General features: G+C 32.6%; 1 protein-coding gene across 3 annotated transcripts in view; it reads left to right on the forward strand.

The window, feature by feature from the left end:
• LOC134249457 (probable serine/threonine-protein kinase pats1) overlaps positions 1 to 21,717 on the forward strand; it is a 101,968-nt gene that overhangs the window by 68,582 nt on the left and 11,669 nt on the right. Inside the window, exons 1-3 of one of the 3 annotated variants that reach the window (XM_062731808.1) lie at positions 2,798 to 3,044; positions 3,802 to 4,332; positions 4,808 to 5,062. The exons of 1 other annotated variant lie outside the window; for it this stretch is intronic. In XM_062731808.1, the coding sequence (XP_062587792.1) occupies positions 2,942 to 3,044; positions 3,802 to 4,332; positions 4,808 to 5,062 (889 nt within the window). In that variant the 5' untranslated portion in view covers positions 2,798 to 2,941. Of the gene's footprint in view, positions 1 to 2,797; positions 3,045 to 3,801; positions 4,333 to 4,807; positions 5,063 to 21,717 lie in introns of those variants that run through there. One more of the 3 variants, XM_062731810.1, reaches the window with a different exon arrangement.

The raw sequence follows: 21,717 nt of genomic DNA on the forward strand, positions 1-21,717 counted from the left end.
AATCCTCTGGAAAAACGCCTTCGGTTAGTGATTTGTTAACAAGACACGTGATAATTGGTAGAACATTTTCAATGCATGTTTTCAAGATATTCGTAGGCATTGGATCCAATTCGCAGAACTTAGGGGCAGTTTTCAACACGATTTTTAAGACTTCATCGGGAGGAGTTCTAGAAAATTCCCGAAGCGGGCTTCCCTCGAAATTTTTATCTGCCCATAGCGCATCTTGTATTCCGTAATGTTCGTTGTTATGTTGTACAAGAGCCGTTCGAATTCCTAGAATTTTTGATTCGAAAAAATCGGCAAATTTATCTGACAAATTTGATTCATTGTCACAAGTTGGTAAAACAATATCTGATTTTTTCCCAGTTAATTGGTTTGCAATGCTGAATAGCTGTTTTGAGTCATTTCCGGACTCTATTATTTTCGAGGAAAAATAGTCCCTCTTGCTTTGAGTAAGAAAAGCGCTGTATTGTAGACATTTGTCCTTGAATATCTCCTTATGCACCGCCAAACAAGAAAGTCTCCACGTCCTTTCCGCTTTGCGTTTTTCACGTTTTGCCTGTAGCAATTCGTTTGAATACCATTCAGTATTCGGGCGCAAAACAATGTTTTGGGTGCGAAGGGGGGCGTTTTTATCAACAGCATTTCGAACACAATCGTTGTAAATATTCACCAGATCGTTTAGCGGTGATGTATGTAATACATTCTCAGATGGAAAATTAAGGTCACTTTTGAAATTGTCTATGTTCATTTTCTTATAGTTCTTTGATGACACGGTTTTCCGTTCTCTGGGTGGTTTTGAGACACATAATACCGTATTGATTCCTTTATGATCACTGTAAGACATTCCTCTGGAATCACATATAAAACTCTCATCGACTGTCGGGGGATGTTTCAATATTTTTGTACATTCTCTCGTTATAACAACATCTAGTAGATGACCACGAGCATGTGTTGGTGTTTTCACATGTTGAACGAGACCATACTCTGATAACGTATTTATGAACTTCTGCGTTGACATATCATTCATATTTTCTAGATGAAAATTCAGATCTCCTGTAATTAGTAGTTCTTCTGTATCGATTACATGATAACTGAGATATTCCAACCATTCGGTGTAAAACGAACATGTTGTAAACTTATTAACTTTTGATGGAGGCGGTCTATATACTACACAGATCCTCAGCTTAGAGTCATTGGTGGACATTATGCAGTCGAGATGTTCAAACTGAGTAAAGGTGTTGTTCATACTGATTTTTTTCATCTTTATATTCTTCCGAAATATGATCGCAACTCCACCACCCTTCCGATTCGTGCGGGGGTTATGTATCACATCGTAGCCATTAGGTACAAGATCTTGCAGTACCGTATTGTCAACATCAGTCCTAAGCCACGTCTCTGTGAGTACAATGACATCAATATTCTCATATATAATATGGTCACATATAGATATTGCTTTGTTTTTCACTGATCTACAGTTTAAAGTGTACAAATTAATTGATGGTATACTTTTATTTGGAATTCTATGTGTAGTTCGAATAGAAACAAGGTTCGCTAAGTTAACACTATGGCGTTCATTCAATCTCCGTCTTTGTGAAGTGATATGTGTTGGAATGGAATATTCATTACTCGTGCTAATACTCGAAATTTGTATAAGATTTTTTGAATTCACACATCCTTGTTCATAGCAAAAGTTAATATCTCTACGACGAGAAACAACTTTTATGCGTCTTGTCACTCTGCGCCCACCTTTGGATCTGCGCCTCGTCGGTTTGAAATTAAACGGCAAACGAGTGTTCACGTTTATAGGCGACACGAGGAGCAAGCTAGACAACAATAACAAATTCATGGTTGATTGATCACAATGTAGAATTTGCTTACTTCCAAAGTCAATTCAAATGTCAGAAAATACCTTAAAGTTCTGCCGTCCTTACACTCAGAATCATAACATAAAATCCCACACCAAATATGAAGTTACAATTTCCAGAAAAACGTAAGATATTTAACAAAAACTGTGGAGCGGGAGCTGCCATGTCATAGCGCTTACCACAGCCGACATTTAAGTTTAAATCTACAAACAAATCATCAAACAAATCTACAAACAAATCTACAAACAAATCTACAAACAAATCTACGAACAAATCTACAAATAAATCTACAAACAAATCTACAAACATATCCACAAACAAATCATCAAACAAATCTACGAACATGTCATCAAACAAATCTACGAACAAATCATCAAACACATCAACAAACAAATCTACAAACAAATCTACGAACAAATTATCAAACAAATCTACAAACAAATCTACAAACATATCCACAAACAAATCATCAAACAAATCTACGAACATGTCATCAAACAAATCTACAAACAATGCAAAAATATACAAACAAATTTACAAACAAATCATGTAACAAATCTACAAACAAATCATCAAACAAATTTACAAAAATGTATAAAAAAAAAAAAGGCATAAGACAGGAACAACTGGATTCATGGACCTTGAGGTTACATGTTAAGATCTTAAATCGTGAATCAAATTTTACATGATACAAAAATTGTATACAGGGAATAAAACTTCAATTTCCATAACAGGAAGCCATGTTACACGTGTAGTATATTTACATATCAATGTTGAAACATTCTCCTGTTTAAAGTATGAAGATTGTGGCATTCCCCGGAATTACAGTTGTTATTAAAGAATTATTTTAGTGGATCGTGTCCCTATTATTACATGTAGGCCTATTTTTGGTTTTAAGATACATATTGATTTTCCCTGTTCTCTCCTCTTAACTATTGTTATTGGTGAGTAATTGTTATAACCAAAGAAATATATTTCTTTATTTTCTGTATCATACAGACACAGACAAAATAGTGCCAGTGGGATTCTTAGCCGAATCTGATGGATTTGTCCAATTTTGGAAGAACTATTGTATGCAGAGAAACGTACATCCTTCTGATTGGTCTAATGGAGTCTGTGACAGAGAAATAGGAAGATATTTCTCAACATATTCAATTCTTTCTGGATACAAAGAAGGTTAACAAGAATATTTATAGTCTATATGTTTGATAATCCCAATCTTTCTGATTTGCTGAAATATTGTGTAGAATAAATATTATGTTATATTCATTTGCACTGAACCTTCGAGGTTAAAATTTGGATTTTATTTCTCTACATTGATCTAGAAATAGATATGGATATTCGAAATTAAACAGAGAGTTTTTTGTGAACATAACATAGGAAAAATTAATAATTTTTATTTATTTCAGCTATCAGTTTTCCCTGATAATCAAATACTTGTTTCGAAATCTAGGCTATAAATAAACCTGACATATTATATCTTTTTTCATGGCAACTAACGAATGGTAATGTTCATTCACATTGTAACTCTGATTTTCTCTTTTTAATTGGCTGAGACTTCTATAAATGCATTGAGAAAGTAATGAGTTGTATAATTTTATCATTGAATCATATTATAAAACAACTATAATTGCAGTTTTGGAGGTCAATACGATGATTTCGCTACCTTCTAAATACAATATTCCGATCACCCTTCTGGCTCACTCCTCAGATGGCTAAATTATCGTATTGACCCCAAAAACAGCAATTATTGTATAAAAATACGTTACATATTATTTAAGACACATGTAGATGGTGTTAAAAATAAAGCATTACTATTAAATACAAATAGTGTGATACTTCTCAACAGTTTTTTTTTATTTAAATGAAATATGTTAATTGATTAAGCGTTTATTGTCTGAATTGCGTTCAAACTGCATAAATCTACTTTCAGAATCTCTAAAATTGGCTATAAACAAGTCAAAATGGAGCATACTTATACTCATTTTGATGTCAGAGAAGTATAGCATTTTATGTGAGGAGAAATTAATGAAAGAGAAAGTCGAACAAATACAGCAGACCTTCAAAACACTGCTTTGCTCAGATGAAGGAATGTCTGATAATACGCTGCTCATACAAGAATTGATAAACAATGATAAGATGCTGACAATAAATAAAGAGAAGAACACACTAGAGTTTACTTCAGAGGATATCCGTCATCAGGTGATGGGATACTTTGTTCTGAACTGTTTAAAATCTGATGAAGACTACAAGAACTATTTCAAATTGTCATCATATGACTCGGTGTTTGATTACGTCCGAACTTTTGATTATGAACTGGCGGAAATAAAGGACGGTAAAAGAGAAAGATGTTTATACGTACCGATGACGTTGGAGGAAACCTTGGTACGAGAGTCCGGAATAGATATCGTGCGACACATGCATGTGACAGAAGACAGGATACAAGATTTAGTGTCGGATATTTGTAAGTTTATCATAGATACTTAAAAAAAATTACCATATCTAAGCAAACATCTTCACATGTGATGTTTTTTTCTGACAGAATTCTATATGTAATTTTTTCTTCTCTTTGTCCACAAATAAACATTGAAACTAATTTTGTACTAATATCATTTAAAAACGTTATTGAATAATTGCAAGTGAAATTCAATTATTGTAAAACTTTGAATGAAAAAATATTTAATTTTACTAAATCAAAACAGGTCCAAATTTGAACTTTAAATTTTTTTTTGATAGATGTGTGCTTTTATCATCTGTCCTTAAATGACCTTTACAAAAATATAGTCAACAAAACAGAAAGTGTGTTAAGTAAATTGACAGATTTAATTTGTTTAGATTTTCCTTCAACGTCTTATTTGATTTAGGCTTCTTTTTTTGAGTTATTAAATATTGAAATCTTTAAAGATCACTGACAGAACTATATTGTATCAATCTTTCAGTAAATATTCCAAGGGAAATTCTTAATTGGGACTATGAAGCAAGGTGCAGATATGTTGAATGTGCAAGGAAAGGGACACGGACGGTCCACAGGGCTCGTGCTATGATCGTTGGTTGTGCTGGTGCTGGGAAAACAACTCTTTTGAAACGACTACAGAAGAGATCTCTCCATGAATTACAACAGATTCAATCTACAATAGGTCTAGAAGTGCATGAGGATATTTTTGAAGTTTCTGAGGAGAAAGATTTTTTAAATGGTAAGTTTAATTACCGGTACATTTTAATGAATATAAATTGAACAAAAACAAATAAGAAACCGAGAACTGGTTATATTGTGATCATTATGTTTCTTTCTTGTAAGCAACTTTAACTGAAAACAACCCTTACATGTAGCATTCTTCAGGTGAAAAAGGAATGGTATTTATTTTAATATTTATCTTCATTAGACAATATTAAGAAATTATATATTATTTCCTCTAAATTTGACTAGTGGTATCAGTATAAGCTATCTGCTATAAGTTAACCGAACACTGATATCTTTAATGCCTGTAATCACTAGGATTTATACTATACACTAGGATATAATTTATGATATTTCGAATAAAATGCTCAAAATTACTTATGTGAAACCAAATATAAGAAAAAATACACTAAAACACTAAGCATCAGTTCATCTAGACATTGCAATGTAATACATGTAGACAGGTCCAGTCCAAAGACTATTTCTACCTACGTAGGTATTAATAGCTACGTAGGTATTAAAAGCTACCCAAAGTAGCTATTTTTACCTACTATCTGCTTTACTTGCATTTTGTAGTCAAATGCAGGAACGGCGCAACATGGTGAGCACACAATTTCTTGATACAGTCACACTGATGATGAATATGACAAAAAATCGGCCAAAAAATGAAAACTTCGTATATTATCAATTTTGCATAGAAACTAATGTAAAATTGCCGATTCAGGAAGTAATCATTTTTTGGCAAAATTTTTGTCGCATTCATCATTAGTGTGACCATATCAAAAAATAAGGTATTTACCATGTTGCGCCGTTTTGTCTTTTGGTCGCAAAATGCAGAAATTATATAAAGTAGGTAAAAATAGCTACTTTTGGTAGCTTTAAATACCTAGGTAGCTATTAATAGCTACGTAGGTAGAAATAGTCTTTGGACTGGACCTGGTAGATAACGAACAACATTCAAGGTAAATGTCTATAAAACAGTACATAAAGAGCAGAGCAAATGTTGACCTACAAAACAACAGAGGTGGAATCAGGTTCCATTAGGGAGTAAGCATCCCCTGACGACTGGCCACATCTTCTTATGCTCATTGTCATGATCGGGATATAACGGAAAACTCCGTGGATAAGTCAATGTGTAGAAAATGACCTAATAATTAGTGTAAAAAAGTCATTTAGCATTTGGCTTAATGGTAACTTGTATTTGCTGACAAGGTGATTGTATCGACCAAAGATATTATGAAATGAGTACGATAAACGACACTGTTAATATTTTTGTTTCACCAGCTTAATTGTCAATAATTTACCTAGTTTTAGAAATTGTTCATACCTAGAGCATGCTCCTGCCATCGAATCATCTGAGATGTATAAACCAGGTGACAAAGATTTATCGTTGCATAAAAAAAGCTTTGTCTAGTAAAATATCCGAATGTAAAACAGATGTGTCAGACTCTGTGGTATCTTTTATCTCAAACTCACCAATATATATCGTATCGACATAGGAAATGAAATTGCCATTGTTCATTGTCCATATGTCGTAGATATTTCTAAATGTCGACTTTAAAGCCACACAAGTTTTTTTTACTTATCAGATTAAAGAATTTGAACGAATTCTGCTTCATATAAATACATGAATTGGTCTGCTTATATTTGGGCGCAATTTGCACTCATGAGATTCCCAATATATTGTTGAAAAACCTGGTCTTAAAGATATTGTCAGTCAAAAATCGAGCATCTTTCAATATCAAATTCAGGGTACTTGTGTAAACTATCAGATTTTTTAAAACAAAATTATTTGCAAATGACCACCCTCCGCCGAAATATGGCTGAAAAATTGCCGACTCGGCGTTAAACAATATAAAATCAATCAAATGACCACCCATATGAAAAAATACTTTTAGAATTCAATCGAAGCATTCAGTTGACTACTAGTTGATGGTCAACTTACCCTCAATTGACCATTAGTTGAATTTTTGCCATGCAAATAAGGGAGCGATTAACTCATTTGCATAAAGTGGACCACTGTTGAATGCTCCTCTATTTCCTTTGCAGTTGACTGCTAGTTGAATTCTCCTCCATTTCTTTTACAGTTGACCGCTAGTTGAATATTCCTCTATTTCCTTTACAGTTGACGCTAGTTGATTACTCCTCTATTTCCTTTGCAGTTGACCGCTAGTTGATTATTTCTCTATTTCCTTTGCAGTTGACCGCTAGTTGAATACTCCACTATTTCCTTTGCAATTGACCCCTAGTTGAATACTCAACTATTTCCTTTGCAGTTGACCGCTAGTTGAATACTCCATTAGTCAATGCACGTAGGTTGAATTCATTAAATATTTGAAAAAAATGGAGGGAGATTTGAAATCTAAGAAAACCAGTGTTCTTGAAAAGCCAAAACAATGAAGTTTCTAAAATGATATAAATGTACTTGTAAATCTAAATGCATTATAAATGAGTTGAGATGGCACACTCTCATTAGTTGTAACATGCTTTATTCAGTTTCTGTGCAGAAAAGGTTATAAATAGAATTAGTCTAAAGCAATGGTATATATTTTTTACCAACACAACAAGAAACACAACAAACCAATTGATTCATTGCAAGTTTTCAGAATTCTTTCAATATTTAAAAAGTACACAAAAATAGGGACCTATACTGGCTACAGTTTTTTTTATTCCTATTATGATTTTAAAAATTACAAGCTTAGTAAAACAAATATTTAAATTTTATATACTTACAAATTAAAGTACATAATATATTTCACACGCTGAATCGCGAAGACAATAATGTTTCAAATCAAAATTCCCACCTTCTACAGAAAACACACATGAACTGATTCAAATCTTGGTTGTTGTAATTATTGTATAACAAACCCGATCTATGATAATAATTTTGAACCCAACATAAATGAAGCGTGGGAGAAATTTTCTAACAAGTCGTGTTCAACTAGTGGTCAACTCTTGTTTTGCATGAAATTTCAAAGTATTAGCATTCAACTAATGGTCAACTGGCGGTTTAATGCAAATCAGTTGATCGCTTTTCAGAAAAGTATTCAACTCCGAGTGGTCAACTGTTTTCACATAATCAGTTGACGACTAGTTGACGGCTAGTTGACGACTAGTTGACGATCAACTACACATTTTCGTATGGGCTATGACAAGTGGTGTAATTTTACAAGTGTTTTTTTTTTAAGGAGCAGACCTTAATGATGTAAGAAAACCTTGACTTTATTTATCATGGAGAATAGTTGTATATATAAAGGGGACAAGCCTTAAGGTTTTATATTGTTGATTCTGGTAAAAGTTTGTGATTTTAAATATACCAAAGCAAAGAAAAGAGCGTACAAAAAAATCAAATATCGAGGAGGAGTTATCATTCCCTAACGACCAGTGAACTCTCTTTATATTTATTTCAAAGTCATTGACTTACGATTCTAGTCTATGAATAATTTTTCAAACTTTTTTTTTGTTGACTTTTTGTCGTTTTGAATGTTTAATGAATAATTTTGGGATGAGGCTAAACTAAAAAAAGGCGCACAAAGCGGAGACAGAAACTTTTCTATCAAATTTTATACTTGGAACATATGTAAATCAGAAACCAATAATTTATAACATATACATTTCGCAGGGGGAATAAGGAAGCATACAAAATATTCTACTATGATGAAATCAGTGCTACTTTATGATGTCATAGAAGGCGAGATGACGTCAATCTTAGAATACAAGTTTTCGTAATATTGGTATTCAGAGACGTAATTTAACTCTAGAAAATGGATAGAAACGCGTAAACATTAACAAAAATGAAATGTACTTATTTTCTCATGCCGTATTCTGTCATTTGATTAAAATGTACCACCGATAACGTCATATGTGTACATCAAGTAACTTTGGAATTGGTCATGACGTGTTAAGAGAATTTGGATAAGAACGCATGTACAAAGATACGTAAAATGGAGTTCAACCCTTTTACTGCCAGAACTGTGTCTAATTTGTGCAGTTGATACGCCAGAACTTTGCTTAGTGCTTACATGTACAAGTATCAGAATGCATTGAATATTCTTTAAATGATAAGCAACATCCTCTTAAGATAATTTTTGATTGTAATGATTTTACAAATAACCAACACAGGGTCTTTTTTAATTCTGAATTAATGACGTCAGCTCCTTTGCGTGTATTACGTCACAGTAAAAAAAAACGTAGTTTTGCAAAGATTCATAATGTAAAAGAATATGAAAAAATATGAACGTTTTTTATCAATTATCAATAAACATATTGTTTTTTGTTTTGATTTACGCTTTTTAAAATTCCTTCTTATAAAAGTTCGGAGAAGAGAATAATTACTATTTATAAAAGTATTTTAATTATGAATTCAAAACTATTTTATAATTTTGCTAAGGAAACGTTCTGCAAATAAGCCCTTTTCTTAGCTTTTAGAAAAGAGGTTTTTAGACAAAATAAATGCACGTTTTCTTTACTATCAATACTATCTGGAATAAAAATATATTAGATAACTCTTACGTTTTTTACCATTAGTTACTTTTTTAAAAATGTTTAAATTATTCAGATTGAATTATTAAAAACATAGAAACATCGAAAAAAAGAACTAAAAAAAAAAAAAAAACCACGAGAAATTGATTATAAAGTTATTTACAATCTGGTTTTTACTGGAATACGAATTCAAAATAAGCACATTTTTTTACGATTTCAAGTGCAGAAAATCAAGAAAATGTCATACATGTATGTGATAAGTAATTTCAAAATTAGAGCCTGTTCCATGGAACGCTTGTGTTGCCTGCTTTTAGCTTCATTAAAGATATAATTAAATCTAAGAGTGGTCATTTTTTTTATTGCTCTTGTATGTATAGTTCATGTAAAAAAGATCTAAGGATTGTATAATTGGGGGGATGGGGGTTAAGTGAAGGAGAGAAAACAAGATATGTTGTGAAACACTATGCGCCCGGCGGCAACAAAGTTCTAAAAACAATTTTTAGCAAATAGGTCACAGTCTAGGTCACACGATCATTGTCCTTGGTGTCATTTGAAAGCACTTAATTAGTGGAGTATGCATACCAAATTTTAGAAATCTATACACGATTATCAAATTTTGCTAATCAAATTATTCTGTTCTTTTCTCTGCAGATATTAAGCAGGGTATTTTTAAAAAACCAAAATCCAGGGACACTTCTGAAAATAGTCCGAAAAATCTGACGTTTTCCTGGCTTATTTAAGATTTTGATATTTTACATGCCAGGAAAACGTCAGAACCGGCGCCATTACGTAACCTGGGAAATTTCGCCGTCTTCAACTGGAGTTGATTTTTGATACTTGTGAACCGACCTTAATGTCGAAATCAGAATTTATCAAAAGCACAATGCCTTTAGTACTCACCAATATCGATAAAAAGAAAATATCAATCCACATTTCGTAACAGGACATGCAAGATTTTAAAATGCGCGAAATGAAGACAAATCTCGACAGTTTGATAAAACCTTTTTCAACGGATTATTTATTTCATAAATGAACCATAAAATCTTTATTGGTAAGTTCTTTAAGTATTGTACTATTGATAACTTTTGACTTTGAAATTTAATTCAGTTCGCAAGTGTCTTAAATCAATTCGAGAATGCCGCCCTCCGGTTGGAGGCGGCGATTTCCCACTTTATGTAATGGCGCCGGTTCTGACGTTTTCCTGGCATGTAAGATATCAAAATCGTAAAAAAAAGCCAGGAAAACGTCAGATTTTTCGGACCATTCTGAAACCTATTGTACAACATTTCGGGAACAAATGGAATTAAGGAAACACATAGCTTACGCGTCTTTTCATGTGTGAACAAGTATAACTTCAATAACTTAAAATTTAATGTTTATAATTTAATATACTTGTATTAAGTCTTAAAAAAAATCAAATATACAGGGTGCTTTTCTGACTCAAACAAAGGGTTCTGGGGCAGCATTAACATCCCAAAGCGGGGGGAGGGGGGGGGGTTAACAGAAATATTGACAACATTAAGGAGTGTTTGATCGAGACCCAAATTGTACAGTGTGTGAATAATGTAAAATTTTGAATCTATATTTGAATATACTAGCTTAAACAAATGTATTATGTATTACAATACATTTTCTCTTCTTTTTTTTGGTCCTTTTTAAGGGGGGGGGGGGTGTTAATGTTAATGCTTTGACATACACGCTTGCAAATAGTAGCTAATCCACGGTGACTGTAACATATTAAAACTTGGAAATATTGTCTTATATTGGAGCTAAAGAAATCAAAAGCGTCACACAGAAACGGATTCACCTACATGTATATGTAACCATGGACGGTGCGGCGAAAGCTTTTTCTCTTTTTCTTTTTGATAAAATCAATAATAAATTCATTGAAGATGAACAATTTCAAAACATAAACTTTTTGTCTTTTTTTAAATCGATATCCATAGGTCGTAAGATCCACTTTTAGTACTCCTGATTGGGTTTTTCTACAATTATGATCCAGTTTTTTTTTTATTTTTGCATCCGACGCAAGGAGTTAGTGTAGAATTTTTTTTTTTTTTTATGAAATATATATGTTTTCTGATTTATTTCTAATCAGAGAAATATTCATAATCTAATTTTCCTGTTCTGGCCTGCAGCATTAAGTAATCCTAGTGTCTTCAATTCAAAATTTCAGTCAGTCATGAAACACGTTATTTATTATATTTTTGAAACTTACCAAGGAAAACTAAAATTCCCAGAGGATGGGGCGTGTTGAAGTATATGATTTTCTTGAGTCAGATTGTTTATTTTAATACCCTTTCAGGACAGATTATATATTTCTAAGGGACAGTTTTTTAACGTAATTTTTATCTTCTTTTTCTTATAGAAAACTTCACATAATTCTCATAAGTGGAGAAGAGATTATTAATCACATGCATGCAACATTTTCAAAGGCAAAGTGTTTCATTCTAAATTCGTATTCCCCCTCCATGGGGGTCCAATGTTCAGCCCCTCAATAACACGAAAGGGAAACATCCTAAATTTTATTTGTGTTTCTATAGAGAAAAAAAACAATACTAGTATTCCGATAATACTTTGCAAATAACGAAACTTTTTTATTTGTAACAAGATAAATTTCAAGTCTTTTCTTGAAATATGGTATACATTTTTGAAGTCATAATTATATTTATCGCTTATATTCGTTTTAATTTATAATTTTTTTATAAGCATTGTAGTTCCCAAAGTGAATCTATAGTTATTGAATAAGAAAGAGAGTTCAATAGTTGTTTTGTTCATTATCTTTATAACTTGTCAAGTCCTTGAATAGACCATTACCCATTGTGACGTTTTTGACGTCATCAATGAGTTTGACGTCGTCAACGTCGTTACAGTTGTAGCCTAATTCAGTATAATTATGCCCACGGACAAGATACAATTTTTGTAATTTGAAGCAAATAAATGCTTAAGAAAAAATACATAATCAATGAACTTGAATCTTGAATAGATCAAAACTTAATATAAAATACTTTTGATAAGTCATATATGACCCCTGTGGCAGCCAGTGGGAAGAGCCCATATATAACCCCTCTTGGAGTAAGAGGGTTAAAAGCAAATATCGTGAATATTATGTAAAATTCAGATAGAGTTCAGTTTATAAAACAGGTATGCTTATTTATTTTCATCGATTTTTTTTCTTTTGTCTATTCAGTAATCCAAGTGTTGTTCACACATACTAGTGCTAAGTACGAGGACTGTTCAATAAATAATCCTGAACTGTATGAATTACATAACAGATGTCATATTACATTTAACCTGACTTTCCCTCATTATTGAATCATTAATTAATTTACAACAGTTTATGTGGCCACTTTTCATCACAGAGTTTCATCTTGGGAAGAAAGGGCTATTTGAGACACTATTATAAATGAATGGTAAAGAATCAGTAGACATGGTTGAAAATAATAGCTTTAATAAAGCTGCTGTTAAACTTGTTAAAAATCCCAAAGAAATACTCACTAATATATGTGACATTTACAGCTACCAATGTCTGTTCTATAGAAAAATAAGCAGGTGGTTTTTAATGATGAAAAATTATATAATGGGCATCAAAATGGGTATCGTGCTTGCCAACAAAAATTATAACATCTTACGAACTGTTTGTCAAATTTCAACAAATAATATTTGATGATGTATGATTGACTTTAAGACACATAGCAAATTCGATAGACATCATATCGGTAGTAGTTTACACTGTTTTTAAGAAACGTTTGACGGTAAAAAAAACAAACTTGGTACTCAAAGATCACCCTATATTTTGAAAACTGAGTGAGAACGACAGCATGTACGAATGTCTTAACAATTATTTTAAAATATCAGTAATTGTAATTATCCACGTTTGTTTGATATTCAAACTTTTAATGGAACTTGAATCTATTGCTTAAAATTAAACCATCAAAGCAAAATTTGCCATAAGATGCACTTGATAAAACCAGCGAAGGTCTGACAAGAGCAAAGATATGCAAGAGTACAAAGACAGATTTATATGCAATTTTCTTAAATATTAGTGGTATTGTTGTTCAAATTCGTATTTGGGGAGACAGTTTAATTTCTGCAGGAGTCTAGAAAGGATATTTTTTGCAAAAAAATCAAAAGGTTTATTAGAGGAAGGACCATAAATAAGGTATCCACTACATTAAATTTCTTCATGACAGCGTCCAAACCCGCAGGCCTGAAGAGTATAGGGGTTTTCGGGATAAACAGAAAGTTATTTTTTTTTCACATTAACAATATCGCCAGATCTTTGGCCTTTTGACTTGTTTCTATTTCCAAGCTTAAAAAACACATTTCAGAAGGACAAAACAAGTCCAGGAAATCATTGGATCTGCCATTCTCCAGTATACTAAGGGTCATACCTAAGAATGAGTTCTAAAAAACAATCTGAAATTGGATAAAAAAAAATTTACGGGCATGTGATTTAATCAAAAGTTTTAATTAGTAAAATCAAGAAAACTAAATCATTGAAAAGCGTCTTTTGCTTCTTTTCGAGCACAAAGGACATCATTTTTTGAAGGCCCTATTATATTTTAAATTATACTGTTCATTCAAATTGATAAAAAATACATTTAAGCTTCAGTAAAGTATCCCCGAGTACCCAAACTACGTCACCGTAAGCGGAAAACACGCCGTTTTTCTTTATTGATTTGTTTCTAGTTTGTTACACATAGTAATTAAGCTTAACATCGTTTTAATGATATTTATTTTAAAAAAGTGCAGTTATTGGACTTACATAACACCACGTAATTAGGTCCATAACCAGGGTCCTCTACATTATGTCAACGTATTAAAGAATTTTTATCCCTGGTTAAACTTTTCATAATTTCTTTCGTAGATTTTTAAACTTGATTTTTTTTATATCTCAATTGGCATTAAGTTGTAATTTTTGAAAGACATCAGCAATATACACAAATAGTGTTAAGATAACGTATGTTATATTGTAGAAGTTAAAATTTTCTTGGGGATAAAATTTCGTGAATTCGTCATCTAAATAGTACTTTTGCATTCAATTTCGTTGTTTTGAAAGTCACTCCATTCGATCTTTAAAAATATTAAAAATTTCGTGTGGGATTTAATTTTGTTGATAATTGTTTAAAACAAAATAAACCAAATTTAAGCCCGCAAGTATACATGTATATGTGCTTCTACAGTATGTAAAATGTTTTGCTAATGTTATCGCAACGACGTAACGTCAAGAATTGTTTTTAATAAAAAATCATACTTTTAATAAGTTCAGTAAGTTTAATAAGTTAATAAGCTTTAATTATAAGTACAGTCTTGATAATAAACGTAGTTTTATGTATGAAAAAAGGTTCTTTCTCACCTATATATTTGTAACAAAAAGAAATATTATTTCAAAGTACGAGGGCCGTTCAAAAAGTACGCGGACTTGTTGCACAGAAGAAATATTTGACGTCATAATCGGGCAAAATTTCAGAAATAATATAAAAAATATTAAGAATATAAGAATATAATGTAAAGAATCTTTACTTATATGGTCTTCAAAATTTCATATCAAAATGTTGTAAATTGATATTAATTTTGAGTAATTTTTCAGGACATACCATTAAGTCAGGGCGCGGCGAAATCTTCAACGTCGCAAGCATTATAGAAAATATGTGATTGAGCTTTCATTTTCTCAACATTTTCCCTTGAGTAACTGTATAGTTTGAGTTATCTTATCTACTCAACATCAAAACACCATTTCTTGTCAAGCTTGTAAAGAATATTCTTTTTTGGGAGTTGAACTATGTTCAGACTCCCTAGGCCCTCACGCGGTTTCTGGCGCAGTAATTTTACAATGAATCATATAGCGGCCGTCGTGGTGTTTCTGTGTCGGCCAATTTACTCCCCTGTGATATTCAATACAAACTCGTACCAGTCTATATAAACTCGAAGAAACTTCCGCAATAAAAATAGTCCATCTCATTTTTCTGAATTAATCTAATTTTCATAAATAATTTGAAAGTAAATGAAATAGAATTTTATTCAACTTAATTTGAATAGCATATTTTTGTCATCTCTCTTGAGAAATGACACGTAAATTTTGATTTCCGTACAAAAAAAGTCCAAGTTTTCCGTCATTTATCATTCGGCAATCCTCGGCTGACTCCACTACGCTCCATTACAAAAAGTGCGAGGTCATCCAAACAGCAACAACTGGTCTAACTGGTTTGACAATGACGCGATTGTCTAAATATAGAGATGTAAACAAAGATGTTAGGTCAAAGGAACGCTAAGGTTTAACCCAACTTCTTTCAATTTGTTTCAGCAATAAAGAGACAGAACAACGTTACTTTAAAAAAATACTGCGGAAAATATTACTGTCAGACATTTATTTGCTCTGACAAGTAAAATGATTTGTAAGACTGGAAAATTTTTGTTAGACCAGATACAAACAACTCATTTTTTTACGTTGGTAAATGGAAAAAATAATAGCATTTATCTAGATCTCACAGTTTGAAATGACATTAATTTTGCATCATGAATTTCACGAATTTATCAGCATTCAGTTGGTCACCAAATCTGAACTTGAAAATGTGTATGTACTTGCATTGCAGTATTACTTTATAAAATGTATCATTTGATTTTATTATATAATTAAAACAGTTAAAATTAATGAATACATGCGTATGCACAGACACAATGGTATTATAATCCCAATGATCGATCTGTGAGAAAGATCGTTCCTCATGATTACAACTGAACCTTTTTAACTGTAGTAGCTCGTTAAACTATGTCTGGTTTTTAATTAAATTTGAATAAAATCAAAATCACAAACTTTAAGTGTCACTCGCGTGGGGCAGTTGTTAAAATAGTTTGCTCTAGAGATTCAAAGTAAGGTGTTAATTGATCATTACGTCGCAGGTTCGAATCCCGTGGGATGCATTTGGAGATAAACTCTTTTGATGAGACCACATAAACCGAAATCCCATGTCGCAGTATGTTCTTGCACAAAACGATCCCTCATTACTCAATGGTTTTGAGTGCCGTGTATAGGTAAAAATTTGTAGACTTACATGTAGCTAGCTCCATCGACAAGTGGTAGTGTCTCAATATGATTGAAAAAATTATCGAACGAAAAACAAATAAAATGTAAAGTTTTCAGATACTTACTTTTATATAGAAATTACTTGAAATGAAATTTAAAATTATGGAATAACAAAACTTAATGATTACGTTATAAAGATATATACATTCGAAAAAATAGGTAAGCACGGAGTTCTATAAAAATTAATTATTGTATTCGAAAAGAAACATTCAAACCCAAAAGAGAATAGCAAATACTTGTTTTAATCAGAGGAAGAAAAATGACAATCTAGTATCTGGTGATGGTAGCATTGAATATAAAGAGTGTTTGTTTGTTTGTTTCTTTGGACCAAATATCTAGTACAAAGTTTAAAGAGAGTAGGGGGCGCTTTGATTCAAATGCTTCAGAAATATAAGGGTAGTGTTTGAGTTTGAGCAATAAATGGTACTGAAAGAAGTTTGAAACCTACCTAAACTAATATTATTTTTTAGTTTGGAAAAATTATTTTTTGGTGGTGGGGGTTGTCTGTTTTGTTTGGTCAAGTTGTTGAGGTAAGATTTAGAAAGAATAAACCCAGAACTAAACTTAACTGTTCGTGCGCAATAAATATACAGTTTTTCAATGGATGGCACTGTATCTCTCCGGTCTGTCAATATCTTCCTTTTTTCGGAGAGCTACAATTCTGCAGCTAATTTAAGAGCAGTCCCATGATCTTGGCTATTCAAATGCAATAGAAATTTTTTTAATGTTTATTGTTGTATCTCTAAAAAATCAGTTCTAGCTAACTTGAATCTGAAAGGATGAAACTGTTCTTTTACTTCCTGTGAGATCTTTCAGTTAACAATGCTCAACTCCCATGAGTACTTTCAGTACTTTGATTTTGTTTTAAAACCAAAAACTACTTATGAGATATAGTGTGATATTGGTGACTCTCAATCACGTTCTTTACAGTCCGGATAAAGTTAACTTTTCGTCTATAATCTTCTTCCAGTCCTCCCGTATAGCCTTTTTTCAGAGGTCTAACGGTCTTAAATTTCAATTTGCTATTTGTGGGCGAATGTCACGAGTAGCCTAGTTAACTAAATGTTTTATTATGCATATTTTGGATCTATGCTGCCGATATCTCGAGCATTACACATATTTTAACAAAAGTTTGATACGGCGTCAATTCAGGAGACGTCATTTTTACAGTCGTTTTCACGGGAATCGCATCAGATAAATATCACTTTATTTCTGTTAGTACTTCAAATATTACGTCCGGAATCTAAATACATTATAATAGAACAATTTTAAAGGTACATTTGAGAAAATTGTTGAAAAATATCGCGAATTTTAGAAAATCAATGAGTTAAACTTTTGAATCCGCATGCTTTTGCTTCAATTTTTTGTCGTGCGCCGTACCTCTCAATCAACGTTATCAACTACCGATAATTTTAGTAGATTTTTTTAAAATACAGAAATTTTGACCAAAATTTATTGGAATCTTTACGATACATATTTCTGTGGAATTTTATAACTGTATGACATCTGTAAGAGTAAATAATAGCACAGTCTGCGTAATTTTTGAACAGCCCTCGTATACACATATTGACAGATAATTCTATTCGGGAATAAGGTCAATTTTTGGCTTGTTCTGTTGCAATTTATTCTCGAAAAACGTCGGCAAATCTGGCATATCTGAGATATTTAGCAAGATCATTCTCTTCAAATTTAAACATATCTTTTTTGTTGACAACCTCTCTGTTAAAAGAATAAATAACATCTTTTGAAGTCTTTTGAGATGTCCATTCAATTAAAATTTAGTGTAGCGCATTTTCCATGGGAAAAATAGAAAATTTGGCAGTAATTTTACAAATTTGATCTCACATATACTGAGTACCTTTATACAACTACTTGTTCCAAACAAGCTAATTCAGAGAATTCGTGTCCCCCGCTTAGGGAAAAAGTCGGCCCCCCTGACTGAATTTGTAGAATTATTAAATGTATACATGTATACTGAAGCAAATAAAATACATGTATGTCAATATGCATATAAAAATTTGATTGCTTATTATTCATTATGTGTATAGAAGATTTTTTTTTATATGGAATTTTTATCACACTGTAATGATGATTTTATAACCTCATAAATTTTTCATTTCACATGCTGAATACTATCATTTAGTAAGAAAAAAAAAAGTATTAAAGAAAAAAAAAATTAAGGTTAGACCGAGATACGATCCCGGGGCCTCTCACACTTGAAGCGAGAGACATAACCACTGGACCACGGATTCTCTTTACTAGGCGTGAAGTATATGCAGAAGTGAAGTCACATACATGTATTTATTCATGTTTTCATGTTCGGTATTCTCAAAATTTTACACAATCCATGGTGTTTGATTTATTTAGCCTTCATTAAACAGTTCTAATAGATGTAATAAGAACATAAAGTCCGCCGAGAACCTGTTTTATACGCAATAACTCTCCTCATGCCCCTGCGCTAAAAATAGCGACATGTAATACTATAAATACTAATAAAACAAACGGGGCGGGGCACTTTGAGAGGGGGGAGAGACGTCCTAGGGAGTTTTGATATAAAATTACATTGCATAAGCTCAAAATCTTCTTGAAATATCGCCCGGAAATAATAGTATTACACACAGACAGAATGTATAAATTTACGACCTTGAACTTTGACCTTTTGACCTCAAAATCAATAGGGGTCTTTATTAGGCTACAGGGAGTTGTTATATAAAATTTCATTGCAATAGCTCAAATGGTTCTAGAGATATCGTGTGGAAACGAAAGTGTTTTAACAGACAGAATTTGCTTATTTATGACCTTGACCTTTGACCTTTTGACCTCAAAATCAATAGGGTTCTTCTCTAGTTCATAGGGAGTTGCTATGCTAAATTTCATTGCAAAAGCTCAAAGGGTTCTCGAGATATCGTGTGGAAACGAAAGCGTTACAGACAGACAGAAAGACGGACGGACGGACGGACAGACGGACGGACGGACGGACGGACAAACCCAAATTAATATCCCCCACTTTTCAAGCGGGGGACAAAAAAGACGATGAAAATGTCCATGCGCTAAGGTATGTAATCGGAAAGTACTGAAAAAAAGCTTTTGATAGGTTTCATCAGTTCTTATTGGTGAATAAAAAGTACAATAGAATCGAAATGTCTTGCAGAAATGTCCCACACTGGTTAAAATGACGTCTGATGTTCTTAGAATGCAGGATTTTGGGTTGTAAGTCAATGTACATTTCCTATTAATAAATTAACTTATCGTTATAATTTGTCTCGGTGAAATGCTTTAATGAAAAAGTACACTAAGGGTTCAGTCGATAAATCATTATTAAGGTCTTCCGTCTTCAGCGGAAGACCTTTCTGTTATTCTTAGGTTTCTTTTCCACAGTTTTTATTATTTTTTTTCTTACATATTTTGTGCACGCGTGTTCTCGAAAACGCCTTGATCGATTTTCATGAAACTTTCAGGAATGATAGAACATCAAAAAATCTAGATATATATTTTTTTGTTTTGATGACGTCACTTCCGGTTCGGAGATTTCTGCGATTTTGTCATTTTTAGAGGGTCACTTTGTCCGGCAATGTTCTCAAAAACCATTGAAGATAGAAGTGTGAATTTTGAGGGATGCTAGAGCAAACTTTGGAGAAGTGCATTTTGTATATCACAACTACCGGAAGTACGAAGCGCCGACGCTCGCTATGGCCCGAAAATAGACACCTATCGCGAATTTCAAAATTTTTAACATCTTTTCTACGATAGCTTTTTACCTGGAAATATTTTGTTAAAACATATAGAACAAAAGAAGTGTAGAATTCCAAGATCTTTCAAATGATACCTTGTAAAAAGGGCTGGCTACTAAAATTAAGGGCCTAGAGGGGCCGAAAGTTTTTTCTTTATCTCAAAACGTATCGAGAATTTGTAATACATCAAAGAAGCAAAGTTGTCCAAAATGTTAAGCTTAATCTTTTGGCGTCTTCAAAATACGTCCGTCGTCGTCACTTCCGGCAAAACCGGAAGTGGTCGGAAAACGCATATTTTTGCCGAGCTTGGGAAGTTTTTGGGTAACATATGTCTCTGGGAGCATAAAAATTAATTTTCTGTCCGTCGTCGTCACTTCCGGTCAAACCGGAAGTGGCAAAAAATGGCTTATTTTTGCATTAATTAACATAGTTTTAGATGATTCAACCCATTTTTGGCGTTATTTCTCATTTTTGTTAAAAATGAAAGCTACTTCGGGTCGAACAGGACGGAAGATCTACTCGTTGCTTTGCAACGAGCTTTGCTCTAGTTATAACTATTATTATACCTCTACTGTAATTACTCTATATAAAATTAATACCATAAAACTGCCTATTTCCCCGAGAAGAAACTATTGTGCTCATCTGAGGACTACTCCCTGGAAAATCAGAGCTACTCCCTGGGACTACTCCCTCATGAATATTTATTAGTAATTTTAACCAATCAAAGTATTCAGTGGGCGGAGCATTCAAGGAATCTCGAGTCTGTGACGTCATGTTATTAGCAATGTAACTATGACGTCAAAACATTTCGACATGCGATGTCAAAATCATACTTCAATCAAAATGAAGACAACGACAATTCTTCGAAATGTCAAAGAAAATACTTTTTAAAAATAATTTAATTGTTTTAGGACAGGATACATTACTTATCATACAATCTGTTAAACCGCTTGCATTGAATTATGCCTGTACAGTGTGTTTTTTTTAAATGTCGGAATATCTGGTAAAAACAAAAGAAATTAAATCGCCTATCATTGTTTCGGTATAATAAAACAGTTATGGAATGGGAACTCGGGAAATAGCAAATTTATGGTTCCCCTCGGAAGGAAACTATTTCCCTCGGCGGCTTCGCCGCCTCGGGAAATAGTTTCCTCCCTCGGGAAACGATAAATTTGCTATTTTCCTCGTACCCATTCAATAACTGTATACTATGACACGCCAAATTCACAAAAATAAGCTAATTATAGTTTCACGGGCGATAAACTAGGTTTATCGGTTGTAAAATATAGTTTGCGGACTGTAAATTATAGTTAATAACGTTATCCGTATTTGACATCTGTAAACCATAGTTAGCGCGATAAACTATATTTC

This window comes from Saccostrea cucullata, unplaced genomic scaffold (assembly GCF_032062105.1).
Source record: "Saccostrea cucullata isolate Sc308-1 unplaced genomic scaffold, CSIRO_AGI_Scuc_v1 ctg4183, whole genome shotgun sequence".
In the NCBI taxonomy this organism is placed as follows: domain Eukaryota; kingdom Metazoa; phylum Mollusca; class Bivalvia; order Ostreida; family Ostreidae; genus Saccostrea; species Saccostrea cuccullata.